The sequence below is a fragment of the Sciurus vulgaris genome (genome assembly GCF_902686455.1).
Source record: "Sciurus vulgaris genome assembly, chromosome: 4".
Taxonomy (NCBI): domain Eukaryota; kingdom Metazoa; phylum Chordata; class Mammalia; order Rodentia; family Sciuridae; genus Sciurus; species Sciurus vulgaris.
In genome coordinates, this window is record NC_136464.1 from 116496150 (window position 1) to 116518516 (window position 22367).

General features: G+C 36.7%; 1 protein-coding gene across 1 annotated transcript in view; it reads right to left on the bottom strand.

Moving 5' to 3' along the window:
• Positions 1–22367, bottom strand: part of LMO7 (LIM domain 7) — a 210530-nt gene that overhangs the window by 180205 nt on the left and 7958 nt on the right. The window contains exon 2 of the mRNA XM_079138916.1: positions 10239–10313. Within this exon, the coding sequence (XP_078995042.1) occupies positions 10239–10313 (75 nt within the window). The remainder of the gene's footprint in view (positions 1–10238; positions 10314–22367) is intronic.

The following is a 22367-nucleotide window of genomic DNA, read 5'->3' on the forward strand; positions in this document are numbered from 1 at the left end:
TTGTAAAAATTTGCCTCAATCAAAAAATTTGAAAATTTTCTGAAAGACTTAAATTTCTAACGAAATCATAAAAAGAATATAACATCCCACCAATAATAAGAGCATTAAAATAAATGTAATACTATGAAACATTTATTATAACTCATAATAATAATTTATTTTCTCAAAAATAAACAGTACTAAAAAATTTTTATTCCATATATATATTTATACACACACACACACACACACACACACACACACCTGCTCTCATAGCATTATTCTAATTAAAACTAAATAATAGAAAGCACATTTTCACCAGTTTTAGGGCCCTCAGGAATAATTATATGAATAAGGCTTGACAAATGGCTACAGAAATATTATCTTACACTGATGTTGTATTATGAATGCAAATGTGTAAAAGATAGAGATTATAAGGTCAGGAAATATATAATCCATATATTTTTAAATATTCACATACATTCAGATAGAATTGAAGAATTAAAAATGTTTTCTTTGTAGTTCTATAATGAGCTAGAAGACCAACTGCTATGGTTTGGTTATGGTTTAAGTATGTCCCCGAAGGATTCATGTGATAAAAGTTGAATTCCCTACGTGGTGATGCTAGAAGACAGTATGGGTCTTCAAGAGGTAGGACCTAGTGTGGAATGACTGGAAAATCGGGGGTGCAGCTTTTGGTTGGAATTAGTATAGTTCTGACGGGACCCTGGTTAGTTCTCCAGAAAGGGTTATTATAAATAAGCAAGACTGGCTCCTTCTCCCTTTTGGCTTCCTGTCTTGGACTTTTGGTTCCAAAATTATTAGTCTAATAAACCCCTTTTCTCCAAAATTGTGAGTGAAAGCACCCAGTCTCAGGTACTTTGTCACAACAATGAAAATAGACTAATACACTGGCTTTAGAAAGAGGCCATATTTCCTGGGGAAAGGTGGCACATGCCTATAATACCAGTAACTTGAGAGATTGAGACAGGAGGATCGCAAGTCTCAAAATAACAAATAAAATGGGCTGGGATGTTACTCAGCACCCCTGGGTTCAATCCCTAGTATGAAAAAGAAAAGAAAAAAAAAAAAAGAAGAAGAAGAAGAGATCACATGCCTTCTCTTAGTTTGAATAATAAAATTAAACTCATAGCACCCTTTTAGAGTAAAAAACAATACTTAAGAATTCACTGACATACTTCTTACATTCACTTTTCTCTATCCCCAAATCCCATTTACAGATTATAAAAATAAAGAATAAAACTGAAGAACCATTGAAAAGCAGAGAGAAAAGATTACAGAAAGAAACATTAAGAGAGAATCTTGGCAGAAGAAAAAAATCAAAAGTATTTCTAGAAAGAGGTCTATCCAGAGAAAAATGTCTAGAAAACACTCAACCCTGAAGAGCAGATATGTATCTCCAAAGTACAGAAAGTAGATAAACTTACTATACTCTATCAATGTGTCTAATTTAAGAATGAAAGCATAAATTACTTTCAGATTTCCAAAGTAACTAAACACAAATGGACACATAAATTCTTTTTCTAAATGAAAAGAATACTTTTGTGGTGGATAGAATACCACAACCACAAAACACAAATTTTTCCCAATAAATTATCAGCAGAAACATGAGACTATAAATATAAATTTTGTTGCCTTATAAGGGTATTTAGAAATATCCTTTCAAGGACCAGAAGTTTTCTAAAATTAACCTTGTCATTTGATTCCAGATGTATTAGGCAGAGTTAGTAAAAAAGAAAATCAGATTTTTCATGGGGTCAATGTTAAGTTCTAAATTTGAATACACAGGGAGGGGGAAAGGTGCTAATTTTTCCCTAGTCATTAAAAAGTTAAATAAAATTTATAGGAGACCATTGATTTCAGCTCAGTTCCTGCACTAGGCCAAAGAGACACAACAAAACTGGAACTACCCATGCTAAAACACCAATCCAAAACTATGTTGTTTATTTGACCTGAGAAATATTCTGAGAGATAATAGCCACGCTCCCAAGCAAGCCAGTTTTCTGTTGTTGTTGTTTTTGTTTGGTTTGGTTTGGGTACTGGGTATTGAACCCAGCTGCACTTCACCACTGAGCCACATCCCCAGACTTTTTTATTTTCTATTTTGAGCTAGAGTCTCCCTAAGTTGCCATCAGGGCCTCAGTTGCTGAGGCTGGCTTTGAACTTGCGATCCTCCTGTCTCAGCCTTCTGAGTCCCTAGGATTACAGGTGTGCTCCTCTGCACCCAGCCCAAGCAAGCCAGTTTTAATCATCATTAGGAAGTCCTGAGCTTTAAGCTTCACAAGGAAAACAACTGAAATGACCAATCCACTTTTTGTTGTCTCTGCCCTTTAAGTCTTTTTCTATCTTTAAGGGCAAACTCCTCTCACAGCTCTTCAGAACACTTACTCGATTATATGAAATGAGGTGATCCTGACTCTAAAGTCTCAAGTAAAAGCCAATGAAGGTCTTTAAACTAAATGTGTGTGGTAATTTTGTCTTCTGATATTATGCTACTAGATTATTTTATGTATTTTTTAAATTCTACACCTGAAATCATTCCAATTTTATGAAAAGTGATACATACATGTTTTGTATCTTAAACATCTGACAAAGACCAGAAGTGGTCCCAAATAATCTATCCTAGTAGTCACTAATAATATTGAAGCTTTATAAGACTTTGAAATTTAAAATGCATTTACTTCAACTTTTGGAAGTCTTATTTGGATTATTAAAGAGCAAACAAGTAAGAATTAAATTTGTAGTACAATAAATTTGTCACACTTTCTCATTGCCCCTCAGGAAAAAGAATTTGTTGTTGTTGACTTTCAACAGCATGCAATGTTATTATGCTGCATCCCACAGCAAAACAATTTGCAAATGATTAGATTATAGTAAAGGTAAAAACTCATTTTATCTTATTAATTAGCATTTGACCCTAGTCATGCTAACACCAGGAGGACTAACCCCACCAAAACATTAGCTGAGAGGAGGTAAATAAAAGCACCAACACTAAATAGTTCAAACATAATATAACATATAGCTCAGAGAAAATTCTTAAGTGTCTAAGTCTTATATTTAGCAATTTGAACATATATAATACATTTGCCATAATTGAGTAAACCAACACATGCAACTATGAAAGACATTCCAAAAGCCATGAATCTTCGATGTTCTTGTCCCCTAACTCCAGTCATCTCCGTTATGATCAACATGAAAAGCTCAGCATGCTGACTACTTTAAAGACACTATTTAGATAAAGGAGGCTAGGTGCTCCTTTAAACTCTCAGCATTAATCAAAGTCAGAAAACGTCCAGCAGGAAAACAAATGATGGTGGGGTAATTAAAGGGAACTAGGAAGACGTCTCCTTTGTCTCCTTTGTCCCCTTTCTTCGTAAACAGGGTCAGGGTTTGGTTTTATTCCCTAAGGCCAGGTGATTTCTTCACAGGGATGTGTTTTCTTTCACCTTACTTCAAAACACGTTGGGGGGAGGGGAGTCTTCAGGACACCAAGTTACATTGAGTATTAAAAACATTACTCTTTTAATTAGCAACTAGAATAAACTATGGGAAAATATGCTTAATTCATAAAGGACATTAGGATTAAAATTAAATGGCAGTGCACAGCTCTACCATTTTGGAAGTGGTATATAAATCCCTTAAGTGGGCTTCAATTTCCTCATTCCTAACACACAGGAAAGTACTATAGAAGCCCTAAACCACCAGTATGAGACAGGTAAACCTGGGGCAGTTAAATCAGCAACTTTGCTCACAAGGTCCTCTTTCAAAAGTTAATCCTATCTATTCACTGGCCTTCACCCGGTAACTGGAAAAGTGGTCTAATACTTCAAGAATGTAAAGGTAAATGAGAAAGCAAAAAGATAGCAGACAACTATCATGTTGGCTAAATGATTGATTTCTAAAAGTTCCTTAAATGCCACACAGAAAAACTTTTATCACATTAAGAAATTTAATTTCTTTTTTTTTTTTTTTTTTTTTTTTTTGCAGTGCTGGGGATCGAACCCAGGGCCTTGTGCTTACAATGCAAGCAATCTACCAACTGAGCTATCTCCCCAGCCCAAGAAACTTAATTTCAAAATGAAAAAGACATGACATCTGCCCTAGAGGATAATATATAGAAAGAAGAGTTACTGCTGGAGAGAATTATTAGACACTCATAGGATAAGGTATGTGTGGTAGTTTGGATGTAAGGCGTCCCCCAAAAGCTCACATGTGAGACAATGTAAGAAGGCTTAGAGGAGAAATATTGAAGTGGTAGAGTGTGACCGGAGGAGATGGGAATTGGGACGTGACTAAGGGGGTACTTTGTATCTGGAGAGTAGGCTCTCTCTCTGCTTCCTGATCACCGTGATGTAAGCTGCTTCTCTCCACCACCCTCTCCCACCATGATGCTCAGCCTCACCTTGATCACAGACAAATGGAGCCGGCCTTCTATGGACTAAGACCTCTGAAACTGTGAGCCCTTAAATAAATCTTTCTTCCTTTATAGTTGTGCTGGTCAGATCATTTAGTCACAGCAGGGAAATAGCTGACTAAAACAGTATGTAAAGCAAACAAAAAACTAAATGTCAAAATAAATTTTGCAAAAATGGCTGTGGCCCTGCATTATTTAAATCCATTTGTGGTGACTCCATAGTATGTTCCTGACATTCTAATTTCCACTGCAAAGTTCCTATTAACAGTCAACTCTATTCCCCACCTGAACCCCCCTGACAAGGAATAAAGCATCTCAGGTATCTAACTGCTCAGAAACAAAATCTCCAAAAGATTTTGGAGAGAATGGGTTCCTGAGGGGAGAACCCCTGACAAACTAAAGGAGTGACATTTAACCACAAAGGTGGTTTCTCCTCATGGCACAACAGGAAGCCTACTCTACCAGGTGCCCCTACCCACTGGGAAGCTGAAGAAGCTGAAGAAAGCAAAAGTGCTATGAAAAAGACCCTGCAGGGATGGAAGGGGCAAGACACAGTGAGTCTTCCCACACAGTAACTTGAAGTGCTTTGCCATCAGTCAATCAAGTAACTGGAAAGAGAATAAAAACCTGAAAGAAGGAAGATTCGACATGATCTGATATCAACAAGCAGCACAGAAACAATGAAATGGGATTCCATTTACTGCATGCATACCAAAAAACAAGTAAATTAAACCAAAATTGGTTTTTTGAAATGATTAATAAGGGACTGGGCCAAATCTTTATAATGTCAGCTTAGGACCAGACTTCCTTAACATGACTCCTAAAGCACAGGAAGTAAAATTAAGAATTAATAAATGGGATGTATTCAAACTAAAAAGCTTCTTCTCAGTAAAGGAAAAAAATCAAACACATGATTAGCCTACAGAATGGGAGAAAATCTTTACCATTCGCTCCTCAGATACAGCATTAATCTCTAGGATATATAAAGAACTCAAAAAACTTAACACCAAAAAAACAAATAATCCAATGTTCATCATCTATTGCAATTAGAGAAATGCAAGTCAAAACTAAGATTTCATCTCACTCCAGTCAGAATGGCAATTATCAAGAATATAAGCAACAATAAATGTGGCAAGGTGGAACTGCAAATTGGTGCAACCACTATGGAAAGCACTATGGAGATTCCTAAGAAAACTTGGAATGGAACCACCATTTCACTCAGCTATCCCACTCCTGAGTTTATACCCAAAGGACTTAAAATCAGTATACTACAGGGATGCACCACATCAATGTTTATAGCAGTTCAATTCACAATAGCTAAATTATGGAACCATCCTAGATGCCCTTCAACAGATGAATGGATAAAGAAATCACATACAGAACGGTATATTACTCAGCCTTAAAAAAAGAATGAAATTATGGCATTTACAGGTAAATGGATGGAACTAGAGAATATCATGCTAAGTGAAATAAGCCAATACCAAAAAAACCAAAGGCCAGATGTTTCATCTGATAAGCAGATGCTGATCTCTAGCAGGGTCCTGGGGGAGGAAAGAATAAAGTAATTTTGAATTGTGCAGAGGGGACTGAGGAGACGGGGTAGGGTGGTGGTGATGGAAAGGACAACAGAATGCACCATATGCCGAATGAGCTATTCCTTTCCTCTTTGGTGCTTCCTTAGGTATATGTCAAAGTCCATATATAATGCAAGTGTATTTTTGAGTACTCTGTCTATTGCTGCAACAGTGTCACTTTCTGTTGTCTCTGAGGTATGTTAAATATCAGGTAGCATGAATCTCTTCTTTAGTTTTTTTAAAAATTTATTTAGCTGCCTATAAATTTGTATTTTTCCATGTAAACATTAAAATTAGTTTGTGAAGTTCTTCAAATTATCCTGCTAGCATTTGATTCAAATGGCTTGGTGTTCTAGATGAATTTTGGGGGACTTGACATCTTTACAATGTTTTATCCATCTTTAACAGGATCTAGTTCTTTATTTTTTAAGTCTTTGAAAATATTTAATGCCTTAAAAATTTCTGGCAAAAGTTCTTATTTATCTAGGAGCTTCATGGTTTTTGCTGTTGCTCTGAATGTTATTAAATTACATCTTCTACTTGGTTAGAAGAATTTTATTGAGAAGTTTATCTTCTGTTTAGGAACTCAACCCTCTTATTAGTTTTAAGAGTTGATTGCTTTTTCTGTTGACCAAATTATTTCTAAATAATCACAGTTTTATCTCTTTCCTTCTATTCTCTCTCATGTATATATATATATATATATATATATTTTTTTTTTTTTTTCTTATGTTATTACATTGGTAAGGATCTCCAGTATTATGTAACTTCTTTGACTTGCTCCCATTGTAATAGGAATGGGTTTCTGTTTCCTATTATTCTACTATGTGCTGTGGTTTTTGGTATATGCCATTTAAAAATTCAGTTTATGGTTATGGCACTTTTTCCTATTCTTGGTTTTAGGAATATCACAATTAGATGTTGAACTACATCACATTAATTTTTGACCTTTTATTAGAATTGTGTGAGTTCTCTAATCCACTGTGTTGAACTATATAGACAGATATTTTAATATCAGGTACCCTTCCTTTCTTGTAATATACCCTTTGTCATGATGCCTTTTAAAAATATGCTGTAAGTCTTTGTTACTTGATATTTTCCTGAAAATTTTTTCTGACTTATATTCCTAAATGAATTATTCCTGTAATTTTCTTTTTGGGTATTATTTAGATTTGGAATCAAGATTTTTTAGCCTCATAAAATGAATTGTATTGCTTCCTCTCTTATTCTGTCATGTGTAAAAACTTTAGTCTGGAACATATTTTAGAGTAGTGCTGATTAAAAGTCTTTCTAATTGCCTTTATTTTGGCATTTCATGAGATTCTGGAAATATGTCCATTCTATTTAGATTCTCAAATTTTAGTTACTAGTTTAGTGTGTTCTTATAAAAATAAACCTTTTTGTGTATTCATTTAAAAATGCTTATTAGGTGCTTCATATTTGAGACAATGTAGTTGCAAGGGACATAGCAGAGAACAAGTAGAGAAAAAAGTCCCTAGTGCTGAGGACTTCCTCGTATTATTTTTGGGGAGATTAAAAAATAAACACCTTAGGTGACATTATATTTGATACTTGTTTGTTGCCCCATTTTACTCTGTATTTTGTATGTTTCATTGTAGTTTATCTTTTATGTTTATTTATTTATTTTTAATTTTTTTTAGTTATCATTGGATCTTTATTATATTCATTTATTTATATGCAGTGCTAAGAATTGAACTCAGTGCTAGGCAAGCACTTGACTACTGAGCCACAATCTCAGCCCCTTTATGTTTATTTTTAAATCCCACCAAATTCTTACCTAGAGTTGTGTTTATTTTATTAATCATTTCTTTTAAAAATATTTTTAATTGTAGATGGATGTAATACCTTTATTTTGTTTATTAATTTTATGTGGTGCTGAGGATCGAACCTAGTGCCTCACATGTGCTAGGCAAGCACTCTACCACTGAGCCACAACCCCAGCCCCTTATTATTTTAAAAAATTTTTTAAATTTGTTCTAACTGGTTATACATGACAGTAGTATGCATTTGGACACATTGTGCACAAATGGAGCATAACTTCTCATTCCTCTGGCTATAGGTACATGATGCTGAGTCACATCAGTAGTGTAATCATACATGTATATAGGTTAATAATGTCCATCAGCATTAGTAAAAGCTGACTACTACCTCATACCACACACACACATAAAGTCCAAATTAACTACTCAAATGTAAATGTAAAAGTGTAAAGATATCATACGGACAAACAGAAGAATATCTTCATGGTTTAAAGAACCACAAAATTTGTAGCTATGAAAAAAATGAATGAATGTGATATCAAAGTAAAGAATTTCTGATCAAGAAAGGACAGTTCAGAATAAAAATTATAGGCAGATGAAGTTCTTCATCCAAATATAACAAGAAATGATGCCTAAAACATATAAAGCACATCTCCATATCAATAAGAAACCCAGAAACCAATGGAAAAGGGATATGAGAAAGGGTTTCATCAAAGGGGGAAACACAAAAGGTAAATAAAGAGATGTTGGAACTTTACCTTTAATGGAGACATGCCTATTAAAACAACACGAGAGAGTGCTTGAGGGATGCTGTGCCACTAGTGAGGGGAATCTGACTCACTGTGTAGGTTGGAATTCTTTCTCTCTTCTACCCAACAGGAATCTGGATCATAAAATCTGAGAGTTCTTGTTTGATTCAAAGACAAAAGTATGGAAATACCAGAACTATGCTACAGGTGTGCCTTTGCTGGACCATTAAACAGATCACTGGTATCACCAAAATACACAAATACTCATACACTACACACACACACACACACGCACACACACACACACACACACACAAACGGTATTTTACACATGTGGGATTTTTAAAAATTATCAAATCAGATAATATCAGTGAAGGTAAGTACATAAACTTGCTAGGGCTGTTGTAACAAAAAACTACAACTAAGTGACTTGGAAATTTACTGTTTCATAGTTCTAAAGTCTAGAAGTCTAAAATTTATGTCAGCAGGGCCATGTTCCTTCTGAAACCTACAGGCGAAGGATCTTTCCTTGCCTCCCCCAACTTTCTGATGGTTTGCTGGCAATCTTTGATATTCCTTTGCTTGTAGATGAATCATCCCAATTCCTCACCTTCACATGACCATCTTACTAGTGTGTGCCTATCTTTGTAACCAACTTTGTCCTTTTTATAAGACCAATCATATTGTGTTAATGTCCACTTTAATTACTTCATTATAATTTGATTACCACTCAAAAGGATCTATTTCCAAATAGATCACATTCTGAAATACTGGAGGTTAAAACTTTCACACACCTTTTTGGGGGAGCACTGAGTAGTGCAATATTAAACAGTGATGCATGGCTCAATCTTGGACTGTTGATTCAACAAGGGAAAGGAAAAAGGAAAGGAGGATCCTAAAGCCTAATCCTCTTCCCAGGGTGGAGTCCTCAGAGGCTGCCAATATGCCAGTCCTCAACTAAGCTTTTTCAAAGCCAATAGGATTAATGTGAACTTTTCAAGAGTCACGTATTTTATATCCAAATGAAATTTATTGGCTAGATTTTTCTCTTCACTAACTCTAACTATAACCCTTCTATCCTCCACTGACCATAGGCTAAACATAGTATCTCAAAAACCATAACTATAACAACTTTTTAGTAATGAAAAATATACATGCATGTATTCCAAAGTCATAATGTAATGTTATAAGCCAGGTTTTAAAATGTAAAAATATTTCTATGTACTTGAAAATGTTGATGTTAAAAAAAATTTTTTTAACCTATTTCAAAGGTAAATGTGAGCAATCTAAATTGCTAAACAGATGGTCAAAAAACATGATAACATGAAACTGTATACCAATAAAAGGCCTAAAGCATCTTTAAGTATAATGGGAAGTGATAGCATATTAAATGTGGCCATTCTTCCTCTCCCAACTCCAAATTCAAGTGAGGCACTTCCCCTGGGCCCATGGTTCTGGGTACAGTATTTGACTTAACAAGGCAGGACTGTAACCCTTCAGCAAGAGGGAACTGGGAGGAGGAGGGGAAGGGCTCAGGATAAGACTCAGACCACAGTGGTTTCCACAGCTAGAATTTGATCCCTAGGGGAAGGGCAGTTTCCATGATCTCCAGGGTGAGAGCAGAGGGAAATGTTTCCGTTCCTCACAAAGTTGAAGAGCATAAAGACACTCAGGAGCAGAGAAGTTCCTTCTGTTGTCTCATGACGGGACGAGGACTTACCTGCAGATTCACTGCCTGCCACGTGGATAGAAACCACCAAAGCTTCCAGCACAAAAGGTAGCCCAAGAGCTGGACCTGAGTTGCAGTGATGAAACAAAGAAAATAACCACATATTTGAGAGGGCCCAGCAGTTGAAGAAAGAATAAGAAATGTCTTCTCAACTCCTATTGAATCACATACCAGAGGACAATGATAAAACTTGGGCAAAAAACAAGCACTTCAAGAAATACAAGCTGGTATCAAAAGAAAAAATTCTTTTAAAACCATATCTTATCTGCACACAGATGGATACCAAGATTGGAAGTCTCAAGGAAGTATCAGCCACAGAGCAAAACTACAAAGAGACAGAAATCATGAAAACACTTTGTGAAGAACTGACATAAATACAAACAAAAGGAGATGCAAGAAAATGTGAGATGATAATTGAACAAACATAATAAAAGGTCACCAAGTCAGGTAAAACCTGACCATTTTCTGATGATAAGAAATGTTCAAGAAAACATGTAACGGTGGATAGGCAACATTAATATTGTTAAAATGGCCATACTACAAAGATCAATATACAGATTCAATGCAATCAAAATACCAATGACATTCTTTATAAAACTAAAAAAGGGGTTGGGGTTGTGGCTTAGTGGTAGAGCCCTCGCCTAGCATGAGTGAGGCCCTGGGCCTCGATCCTTAGCACCATATACATATAAAATGAATGTATTGTGTCCATCTATAATCAAAAAAGAAATTTTTAAAAATTTATTTTAAAAAAACTAGAAAAAAAAAACCCCAGTACCACAAAAAAAAAAAAAAAAAAAAAAAAAAAAACTAGAAAAAAATATCCTAACATTCATTTGAAAGAATAAAATACCCAGAATATCCAAAGAAATTCTAGGTCAAAAAACCAAAGCTGGAGGTATCATAATACCTGACTTTGAATTACACTACAGAACTATAGTAACAAAAACTGCATGGACTGGCATAAACAGAAACATAGACCAATGGTACACAATAAAAGATAGAGACAAACCCACACATCTGCAGTCATCTGAATCTTGACAAAGGTGCCAAAAACATACATTGGAGAAAAGACAGCCTTTTTAACAAATGGTGCTAGAAAAACTAATTATCCATATGTAGAAGAATTAAACTAGACTATTATCTCTCACCCTACACAAAAATCAACTCAAAATGGATCAAAGATCTAAGAAGTAGCCTAGAAACTATGCAACTCCTAGAACAAAGCGTGGAATCAATACTCCAGCTTCTAGGCATGGCAACAACTTTATAGGACCCCTAAAACTCAGGAAATGATGCCAAGAATTAATAAATAGGATGGCATCAAATTACAAGGCTTCTGCATAGCAAAGGAAACAATTAGGAATATGAAGAGAGAACCTACAGAATAGGAGAAAATTTGCCAGCTTCTCTTCTGACAGAAGACTAATTTCTAGACTATATAAAGAACACAAAAAATTTACAACCACAAAACCAAATATCCTAATCAATAAGTGGGCAAATGAACTAAATAGATACTTCTCAAAAAAAGAAATACAAATGGCCAACAAATACATGAAAAAATTGAAAAAAATGTTCAACATCATTAGCAACTAGGAAAATGCAAATCAAAACAACCTGAGACTTCATCTCATTCTACTCAGAATGGTCACCATAAAGAGTACAAAGAGCAATGGAGAGGTTGTAGAGAAAAAGTAACCCTTTTACCCAACTGGTGGGAATGTTAATTAGTATAACCACTATGGAAATCAGTATGGAGGTTCCTCAAAAGACTAGGAATGGAATCCCTTTATGATGCAACCATACCACTCCTCAGTATTTATTCTAAAGTATTAAAGTCATCATACTATAGTAATACATGCATACCCATGTTTATTTCTGTTTTTCAGCAACATTACTTCTTTCTCAAACCTTTCCAGCCATCAGGGAGATGTCATCCAACCTTGCCACCTTCTGTGCCTTGAATCCCTCATGGGCTCTCTTATCTCTTCCTATACAATGGAAAAAGTGTCCTTCTTTAAACTCACTTCACGTGAATCATACAAGTTATGATTCTTTTTCTGCTAGATTCCTGATATAGATGCCTGCTGGAAACCTGATATAGATCCCAAATTTCTTTTATTTTTTTAATGAGGTAATGCTTTAAAACAATTTTAAGTGGGAGGGGTGGGGGTAAGGAAAAAAACAACAGAATGAAACAAACAACATTACCCTATGTAAATTTATGATTACACAAATGGCATGCCTTTACTCCATGTACAGAGAAACAACATGTATCCCATTTGTTTACAATAAAATAATTAATTAATTAATTAATTTTAAAAAAATTTTAACACAATGACTTTTTTGTCTTCATACTAGGGATTAAACCCACAGGTGTTCTATCACTGAGCTACAGCCCAGCCCTTTTTATTTTTCACTTTGTCAGAGGGTCTAACTAAATTGCCCTCAAACTTCCTCCTGCCTCAGCCTCTCCCAAATTGCTGGATTATAGGCATGCACCACCACTCCTGGCAGTGACATGTATTTAACCTACATGAAATTTCAACTCACACGACTTCTGTTAAACACAATGAACTACCTACATAATTCTCTTCACTGCCTCCCCAAACCCCACCAAATAACAGCATAGGCATTTAAGGCATTAACCCACAAGGACAATAAAGAGACTCAGAAAAGAGAGAACAGTTGAAGAAACTGCAATAGAAAGTTTTGGGGTTTTTTTTCCGTACCAGGGATTAAACCTGGGATGCTTAACCACTATGCCACATCTCCAGCCCTTCTTATAGTTTCTTTAGAGACAGGGTCTCTCTGAGTTGCTAAGTGCCTTGCTAATCTTCTAAGGCTGAGTTTGAACTCTCAATCCTCCTGCCCCAGTCTCCTGAGTTGATGGGATTACAGGCATGTACCACACCACATGGGGCTTGGAAAAAACTTTTCTAAGATGCCAAGTAGATGGACAAGTTGCCATGACTGAACAGAATAAAGGAAGATTAAACCTCAGGACCTACAAAGGGATACTACAGAAGCAAAAGTGAAAGTTCTCCCAGGAAAGACTCAGTCCAGGGGCAACGGGTTCCAGGCAGGGGAGGAGTAATGAGGAATGCGGCTGGATCTACAGATCTTGGTAGAGAATCCAGAAAGCAGCTGGACAAAGATCACTAAACGTTGAAAAGAAAATTTCAAGTTCAAATTTTCAGTCAAAAGCCAAAAGTGGTGGGGGAAGGACAGTTAAAGCAGAAAGAAGGGGGAAAACAAAGAAAATTATAAAATTTTCAGAGAGCTAAGACAATAATTGCAATATAATACAGCAAAATATCATGAAAAAGAGAAAATCAGAAAATGAGCATGGTAGACACTAATCACTAACCCAACATTGTCAATCCCTTCTTCCTTAGTAATGAAGCTCTGCACTGTTGGAAGCAGTGGTGTACCCAGCTAAAAAGATTTTCCAGACTCGCTTTGGATAAAGAGGTAACCAAGGAGAAGTAAGGAGAAATACTACCTGGGTGGGCTTCTAAGAAAGTTCTTTATATCACTCGCCTTTAAAGCCTGGACTAGCCCCAACCAAGAATGCTTGACACTGCTAAATCCTACTGAATGCCAAATGCTGAGGCACTAGCCACATCCTAAGCTTGTGTCTCAAAATGACTCAACCAAAGTGCTTCAGTCTCACCAAGTATTTTAACATAGAGCCAGCCATCACAAGTACAGAGAAGGTTGCCATAACTAAACTGAATAATGAAACCTGAATTTTAAAAGACTTGGCAATAATCAAGGAGCCAGAAACTCATCTGGAATTTATTAGGCCAAGTAGATTCATTTCCTTACACAAAAAGGATTACTGTAAATTGTAGTGTGGCTGTCAACCACATTCTTTTACCAGAACTAAGGCCAAATTTCAAAAGTATCAGCTACTTGGCAAGTTATACCTTTCAGGTCTTACAAGCATTTTCCAATTCTAAAAATGTTTGCAAATTGGCTTTAAAAACAGGCAGTTGTATAAACTTTATCCTTTGAATAAAACATCTAAAAATGCTTCCTTTCTTCATGGACTATAAACACTTCTCTTTTCTAAAATAGCTCATTAGGTTCATTTTTAGTAAGACATTGTAAAATATCCTTCTTGGAAAGATCTTACAGATACCTCTTTCAAACTGAATACAGAAGAAAAGCTAAACTAATAAGATGACTCAAAAACATAGACCAAAAAACATGAAAAGTAATTTAAAGGGAAAAAAAGATGCATAAAGAACAAAGACTAGCTAAGACAAAGATATATAAACATCTGTAAAGAAATGTATAAAGACTTAAAAAGCAATTTATTTGAAAAGAGGAAACTTAATACATGGAATCTATATACCCAACTCTCTCATCTAAAACTTCAGATAGCAGTTAAAATTAAGGGAACATGAGTACAAGAACAGATGACATTGTTTTCAACAGTGCAGTAAACATGGAATTCTTTTCTTACAGTATAAAGTGTCTCAGGCAAGTCAACTAGCCTTCAGTTTCTTCTTCTAAGTCCAGGAGCAGGAAAGAATCAGTAGCAAAGAAGGATCTCTCTAAGGAGAGGAAGATGGCAGAAGTACAATCAAGAGCCAAAATCAACTACTCTTAATGCATCTGTTCATTATGCTGTCAAATTCTCATAGATGAAAGGAATTTTTATCACAACTTTAGAATATGGAAGGTAGGAGCCAGACATAGTGGTACATACCCATAATCCCAGTAATTTAGGAGGCTGAGACAGAAAGATTGCAAGTTCAAGGTCAGCCTTGGCAACTTAGCAAGACCTTGTCTCAAAATAAAAAATAAAAGGGCTGGGGATGTGGCTCAGTGGTAGAATGTCCCTGTGTTCAATCCTCAGTACTATATATATATATATATATATATATATATATATATATATATATTACATATATATAATATACATATTATATATTACATATAATATATATATACTTTATATATATATTCACACTCACACATATATAATATATAGTACTTAATGAAAACCTATACTTATAAATCGAAGTAGAATAAACAAATTTATCTAAATTCCTTGTGGGACACACACACACACACACACACACACACACACACACACGAAAAATAACCATTCTAGGAAAGAAAAAAAAAATCACTGAATAAACTGTTTTTATTTTATCCAGATTCAAAATAATAATAATAATAATGGCACTTATCATCTATTAGGTGCCTACTGTATTTCACATGCTTTTTCCCTCCCTTAATCTCATTACCATCTTGCAATTCCCATTTTATGATTGTGGGAACTTAGGCTCAGGGATCCTATCTGTCTTGTCCATGGTCACACATTTTGCTCTGGAATCCATGCCAATCTTGCCCCTATACTATGCTAGAACTCAGAAAAGAAACAAGAACACAACATGCCAAAGGGTGTATTTTCAGTTACAAGGCAACAATGTGGATCTATATTTAAAAGTTAGAAAAGTTTCATTTCCTTTCTTTGTTACATTTGATTAATATGACTAGGCTTTTTAGAATCACTAAATCAAAACCATTCACATACACTAATTCTAAATTTTGAAAACAAAATATTTTCACCAAATTGTTCTGAACTACAAATCCTCAGGAAGGGGAGGATATGTTCCCCTGTTTAGGAAAAGAGAAATAATGTCAGAAAAAGATTAAAGGGACTTTCACATAATCTTCAATGTATCAAGGTCACTTCAATAGAACAGTGTGCTTCAAATTTAATACCTTATGCAGCAGACCATGAGAATTCTTCTAGATCTGTTGCCTTACAAAATAATTCCCTTAAATATGAAGGATTTGTACCTATAACATATCCAGTAAGGTAGGCTGAGGGTAAGGAATGAATTTGTTAACACAAATAAGATTGTTGGAGAGAATGTTGATGTCTTAGATAACTCTTCCCATCTCTTCTTTCATAAAGTACCTGCCCCTAGACCATGACTCTCTACAAAGATTTTCTGAACTTGGCTTGGTTCTTAGATGCTCTACTTGGTTCCCAAAGCTATACTTTCAATAAGTGAGAGGTTTGCAAAATTTCATGATCTTGTTCCCTTTTGCTTTTCCCTTGATCACTTTTTCTAGCCCTGAACACTGCTGATAATCCTGTTTTCTTCTTATCTTTCATGAGGCCATTGCTTCCCTTAGGATCCCTAACAGATTCCTGGTTTTCTGCCCAGTTTTTGGCCACCAACTCCCCTTCCTTTTCCTGTTCTTTTAACAGAAGGCATTTCCCAAGGCTTAGTCCTTGATCCTCAATACAGTACGGTCTTGTCCCTCCATTGACATTCTGTTCCATGGATTCTGATACCACCTAATGCAGCATTTACACACACACACACACACACACACACACACAGAGAGAGAGAGAGAGAGAGAGAGAGAGAGAGAGAGAGAGAGAGAGAGAATTCAGAATCTTTATCTACAATTTGGTCTTGTAATTAGTGTAGTCTTCCACACTAAGAAGACTCCCAGCATCATTGCCCTGCCATCAGAACAATCAAACAGATCCCACTCATGCTAGTCCCATTCCTCCCCAGTTCAAATGTCTTCATGCATCTGGTCAAGAAGGACCTTCCCTAGCACCTCCCAAATGCTTTTTCCCACCCTCAAACTTCCTGCATATTTGCATCTAACACATTCACATTCTTCCTATGCTGCTTTGTGACTGTCTCCTCCCTGTCAGGGCAAGACCCAGAAAGAACCAGGACAGCAAGTGTCCTCCATTCCCTTCCTCACCACACACAATGTCTCAAAGCCCTGTCTCATCCCAACATTAGGAAGTTACTTAATAGCATCTACTGTCAATTTACACTACACACCATATTAAGTCAAAGCATTTTTCTATGTTCTTTTTTTTTTCAAGACAAGGTCTCACTAAGTTGCTTACGGTCTCACTAAGTTGCTGAGGTTGGCTTTAAACTTGCAATCTCCTCACCTTAGCCTTCCAAGTTGCTGGGATTACAGGTGTCTGTTGGGGGCTGTGCCAGAGGAGGTTAATTGACATAAGCACACTCAGGTGATTTATCGTAACACAATGTATGCGCACGTGTTCTCAAGCACTCCTAATTGTGCCTGCTCGGACATCTAGCGTCTTGCTAATCTTTGCGCAAGAGGCGTGGCCCTGCTCTCCGCCTCCTGGAGGTGATATAAGCGTAGGCGGAGCGAGACAGCGCAATGCACGGAAGCAGCAAGATGCAGCAGCAGCAGCTAGTAGAAAGAAGCAGCGGAAGGCAGATCGCAGAGAGGAGAACTGAGACGCATCACCAAAGCACCTTAGGTAGACGCACCCTTAGTTCACAGGATGCAGGACGCACCTGTAAGAAGCAGCAGAAAACTAAGAAGACATAGATATCTCTGAAAGCAAAGTCTCTCTCTCTCTCTCTCTCTCTCTCTCTCTCTCTCTCTCTCTCTCTCTCTCTCTCTCTCTCTCTCTCCTCTCAAGCAAGTAAGATTCATTTCCTCTATCCTCTATAAACAAGCAAGCAAGGAAGCAGCCCAGAGATAGAAGTGGCTCAGTTTCCACTCCACCACCCATAAGACCCGTGCAAATTGTTGCTGCAAGCGGTGACAAATATCCACGGATTTTGTACCGCAAAGAGCCAGCAACAGGTGTGCACCCAACACACCCAGCTTTTTCTATGCTTTTTAATTTAGTTTCAATTATGAAATAAGAAAAATATGCAAGACAATGACAGAAACATGGGGCAGCTAATAGCACTGCAGGTTATGCATGGGCCCACAGAGCAGATAGGGTCAAAAGAGGTAGAAGAAACAGAAGACAGCAAATGAAGTGGTTGAGAGCTTGACTTTTTATACAAATCTAGGTTCAAATACTGGTTCTACCAGTACCAGCTATGTGGCATTAGGAAGAAACTGAACTTCTCTGAACCTCTCTCTTCTGATAAAAATAATAATAATAATATCAATTCATGTGTAAGCATGGGGAAATAATGAAAAAGTAAGTTAAGAAAAAGTCAACTAATACAGATTCAGACAAGGAGCATCATCCAGCTTCCTGTTTCCCCTCACTTCTGAGCAAGCGCTATTGAAAGCTTCCACGCTCAGTTATACGTGCTATTCCAGAATGATTCTGAAAAGACAGGTATAAAGCGCAGCACTCTGAATGACAAGGTGGGCCTCTCATGTATGAGTTGGAAAAAATATTTCCTATTCTCCAATTTCTCATTATTTCCTCTTATTTCTAAACAGGGTAAAGCTATTTTCTGCTTCTGTCTCAGATGGGTACCGGGTAGGGCTCATGCTCAAACTGCAAGACCCAACCCATCAGTAAGCTGTGAGTTCCTGAAATCTCCTGATGATGCACTGTCCCCAGCACAAGGTACTCAGCTAAGAGGGCTCACCCTTACCTGGAACTTTTTTGGATGTTTGCCTTAAAATACTTGCTTTCCTGCAGGCATCTTTAGAATTGGCTGAACGAAGTCAATAGCTCATGCTTTAAACTTGCTTTATAAAAAAACATGCTTAGAACTTGCTCAATCTTGAACTGAATCTGAAGAAAAGTGAAGAGGGAAAAACAACCTAATACAACAAAACCAACTTCTCTTGTTGAGTGAACATATTGAGGAAACAAGTCATGTCACGGGGCTAAAAGGATTTCAGGTACACAAAATTCAGATATTTGTTCATTCATCCATTTATTTATACAAAGAATACTTATTGAGTGCCTACTAAATGCCTGGCACTCTTCAAGGACTGAAAACAAATTGTCCTTGCAGATAAGGCACCTATGCTCCAGTGGGACAAACAACCAAATACACACACACACACACACACAATTATATATGCATATCCTGGATATATATATCCTGCAAAGGCCAGTAATGCTGGGTGTCATGAATATATGAGTATGGCTTGACCAGGGGGCTTTACAGGTGAAGGGTGGGTGTGAGGACACATCATTTAAGCCGATGCCTTAACAAATGAGGGAAATGTCTTCATAAGAATCAGTAGCACAAAGTCCCTAAAGTAAAACCCATCTTGGTACTTTAGGGATAGCAGAAAGCCAGTATAACAGGGCATGGCTGGCAAGATAAAGAGCAGGGACAGAAATGAGAGAGATGGCAAGGAAGAGGACATGAAGGGCCTACCTACCACCATTTAATTTTCAGATTAATGTAATGCAAAAACCACTGCCTGGGGAAATGGCATAATTGGACATATAATCTCAAACTTGCCTTCATAAAGAGGAATCTGGCTGCTGTTTAAAACTGGGAATCCCCCTGTTGCAAAAACAGTGGTGGATGTGGCAAGAAGTGGTCAGAGTCTAGAGGTATCTGGAGCTATCACCAGTTGGTTTCTTCACAGACTAGAAGACTGAATGTGTGTTGTGATTTCTTAAATAAGAACAAGAGTAACACTGACTTCAACATTGTGGGCTGAGCAACTGGTGGACGAAAGGCAGAGCCATTTGCTAGGACATGGTGGTGGGAGGGAAGGAACTAAGGGTCTTGTTTTGAACACAGTAAGTGTAATGGGCCTGTCTGGTTTACAGTGGAAAACCTTGGGTAGGCCGATCAGACATACAAGTCCAGAGTTTACGAACAAGGTCAAGGCCAGGAATATGCACAGTTAAGTCTTCAACACAGAGAGGAACTTTGAAGCTATGGACCTTGGTAACATTTGCCAAGGTGAGACTGTGGCTAGAGGAGAGGACACATAGGAAATGAAGCCTTGGATACTCTTGCCATTTCTGATAACAATCTCACAAAGGAAAACAAGAAATATTAAGGGGGGAAAGAGAAGAATGCAAAGGACAATGGAAGAGAATGTTTTGAGAGGGAAGTTATGACCAACTGATATGTCTGATGCTTCTGATAGATTGACAAAATTTTCTTCAGTAAGGTCAATTCCAAATTGATTTCTGCCAAAGAGGCAAAGACAACATGTTTGCTTATTTTTCCTTTCACTGGGTAGAAAGCAACACTTCAAACTCATGAGAAAAACCATTTGCAGAATCAAAGTTTACAGTGAGGTTGGCAATGACCTCACTTCCACTAAGTGTTATGAAACAGTGATACAATGAAATAGTTCAGATAGTTCTTTCCCAGTTCCCACATCTAGATCACATTCCATTCTGGTCAAGAAGGCATAATCTTCTATCATGATCTCAGATTCAATGTTTACAAGTCTAGAACACAAACTAGAAAATATCAAAAACATGACATGTATCACAAAGCAACTTACAATGAGTCTGTACAACTTTGGGTAAGGATGAACTACTAGACTGGAGTCCCCTTAAGAACCTGATACTTTCATAAACTGTCTTATACAAAAAAAAAAAAAAAACAAAAAAACAGTTAGGCACAGGGGTTGTAGCTCAGTGATAGAGTGCTAGCCTAGCATGTATGAGGCACTTAGTTTGATCCTCAGCACCACATAAAAATAAAATAAATAAAATAAAGGTATTGTGTCCACCTACAACTAAAAATATATGTATTTTTTAAAAACTAGTTAGATACACTCTATCTACTATTCTAACCCAAAATATAACTCAAGGTCACCATATAAAGTTGTTCCTCTTGTGTAATACTTTAAATGGTTTACTGAGCACTAACCAATTCACTTAGATGTACTTGAACATATAAATCAAAAATCTGCAATTGCTTAAGAGTGTCCATCAGCAATTGTGGAACATATAACATTTGATCACCATGTACTTGCCCAACATTAATATCAGAAGACAGAACTGTACTGTTGAACAGGGTTTGTAACATTAAACTTTAGAGCCTTTTCTGGGCACAGTGATGCATGCCTGTAATCCCAGAGACTCAAGAAGCTGAGGCAGAAGGATCACAAGTTTGATGCCAGTATGAGAAACTTAGTGAGACCCTATCTCAAAATAAAAATTAAAAAGCACTGGGGGTATGGCTCAGTGGTTAAGTACCCCTGGGTTCAATCACCAGCACCAAAAAAAAAAAAAAAAAAACCTTACAGTTTTAGATGTAAAGAGGGGTGACAGCCCACTCTCTTCCAGACTAAGAAACCCTTTACCATCACGTACTGGTCAGTGTCATTATCAGGTAGCTGAGGGGTTAAGAAGACAGGCTGTGGAGTCAAATTGCCTTAATTTGTCACCACTTGCTACTTCTAGTATTTCCCTGAGCAAATTATTTCCCTTCACCCCTCTTTATCCACATCTGAGGAAAAGAATCCTCAGGCGATACCAGTCCTTCATTATAACACTATGCGGGTATAATGCACTGGCCACGAGTCTTACATGTGATAGAAACTCAAAAATACCAGTTCCTTTAATTGTCAGTTATTTACCTTTTCTGGCAAGACTGTCACTGGTGAGTAACTTACTATTCAAATTAGCTCATTCTGGTATAGGACAGAGTTCTTTATTTGTAGAAGGATCTTCAACAATACTGAGTCAAAATCCGTTATTTACCAATTCTGCTCTGTGAACCCAGATAAGATTTTTCCAACTTCTCTCCATGTGACCATCCTCCTCAGGCCTGAGGACAGACATAATGTCTAGCACTGTGACCCATCATCAAATATATGTAAGTATGCAGGAACTGGAACCAGTCTTTGAGAATGCCACTGGGGATATTTTATAATCTTTGGAAAGGCAATTTACACAACTGTTGTGATTCACTTCTAGGATTTGCTAATGCCCATCTCTTAAGATCAAAGCAGCAGATTGAGTATGTCAAACCTCCATTTCAAAGTTGTATAGATATGACAGTCATTATCCTTATTAAGAGCTTTGAGTACATCAAACGTGTTTTTAAAGAAACACACCCAATAATTACCTTTGTAAACTAAAGAGTGAGCACAGGTATGCATAATTTATCATTTCCTCAGGCTTCAACACACTTTTGATAGTTACATGGCTCATGAAGATCTGCAAACCACTATTAAATAAGCCAGCCTTTTGACTAGACACAAAACATGCATTCATTCAATAAGCATTTGAGATCTGTTTGTCAGAAACTATAGGGCAATGGAATAATATCAACAACTCAGTTTGTACACGGTGACTAGAAGAACAGTTCACCTACAATGTCTCTTCTCCAAATTTAAAAGGGTTGGGAAAATTTGTAGTTGTTGTTACCTTTTTTTTTATTTTCATAG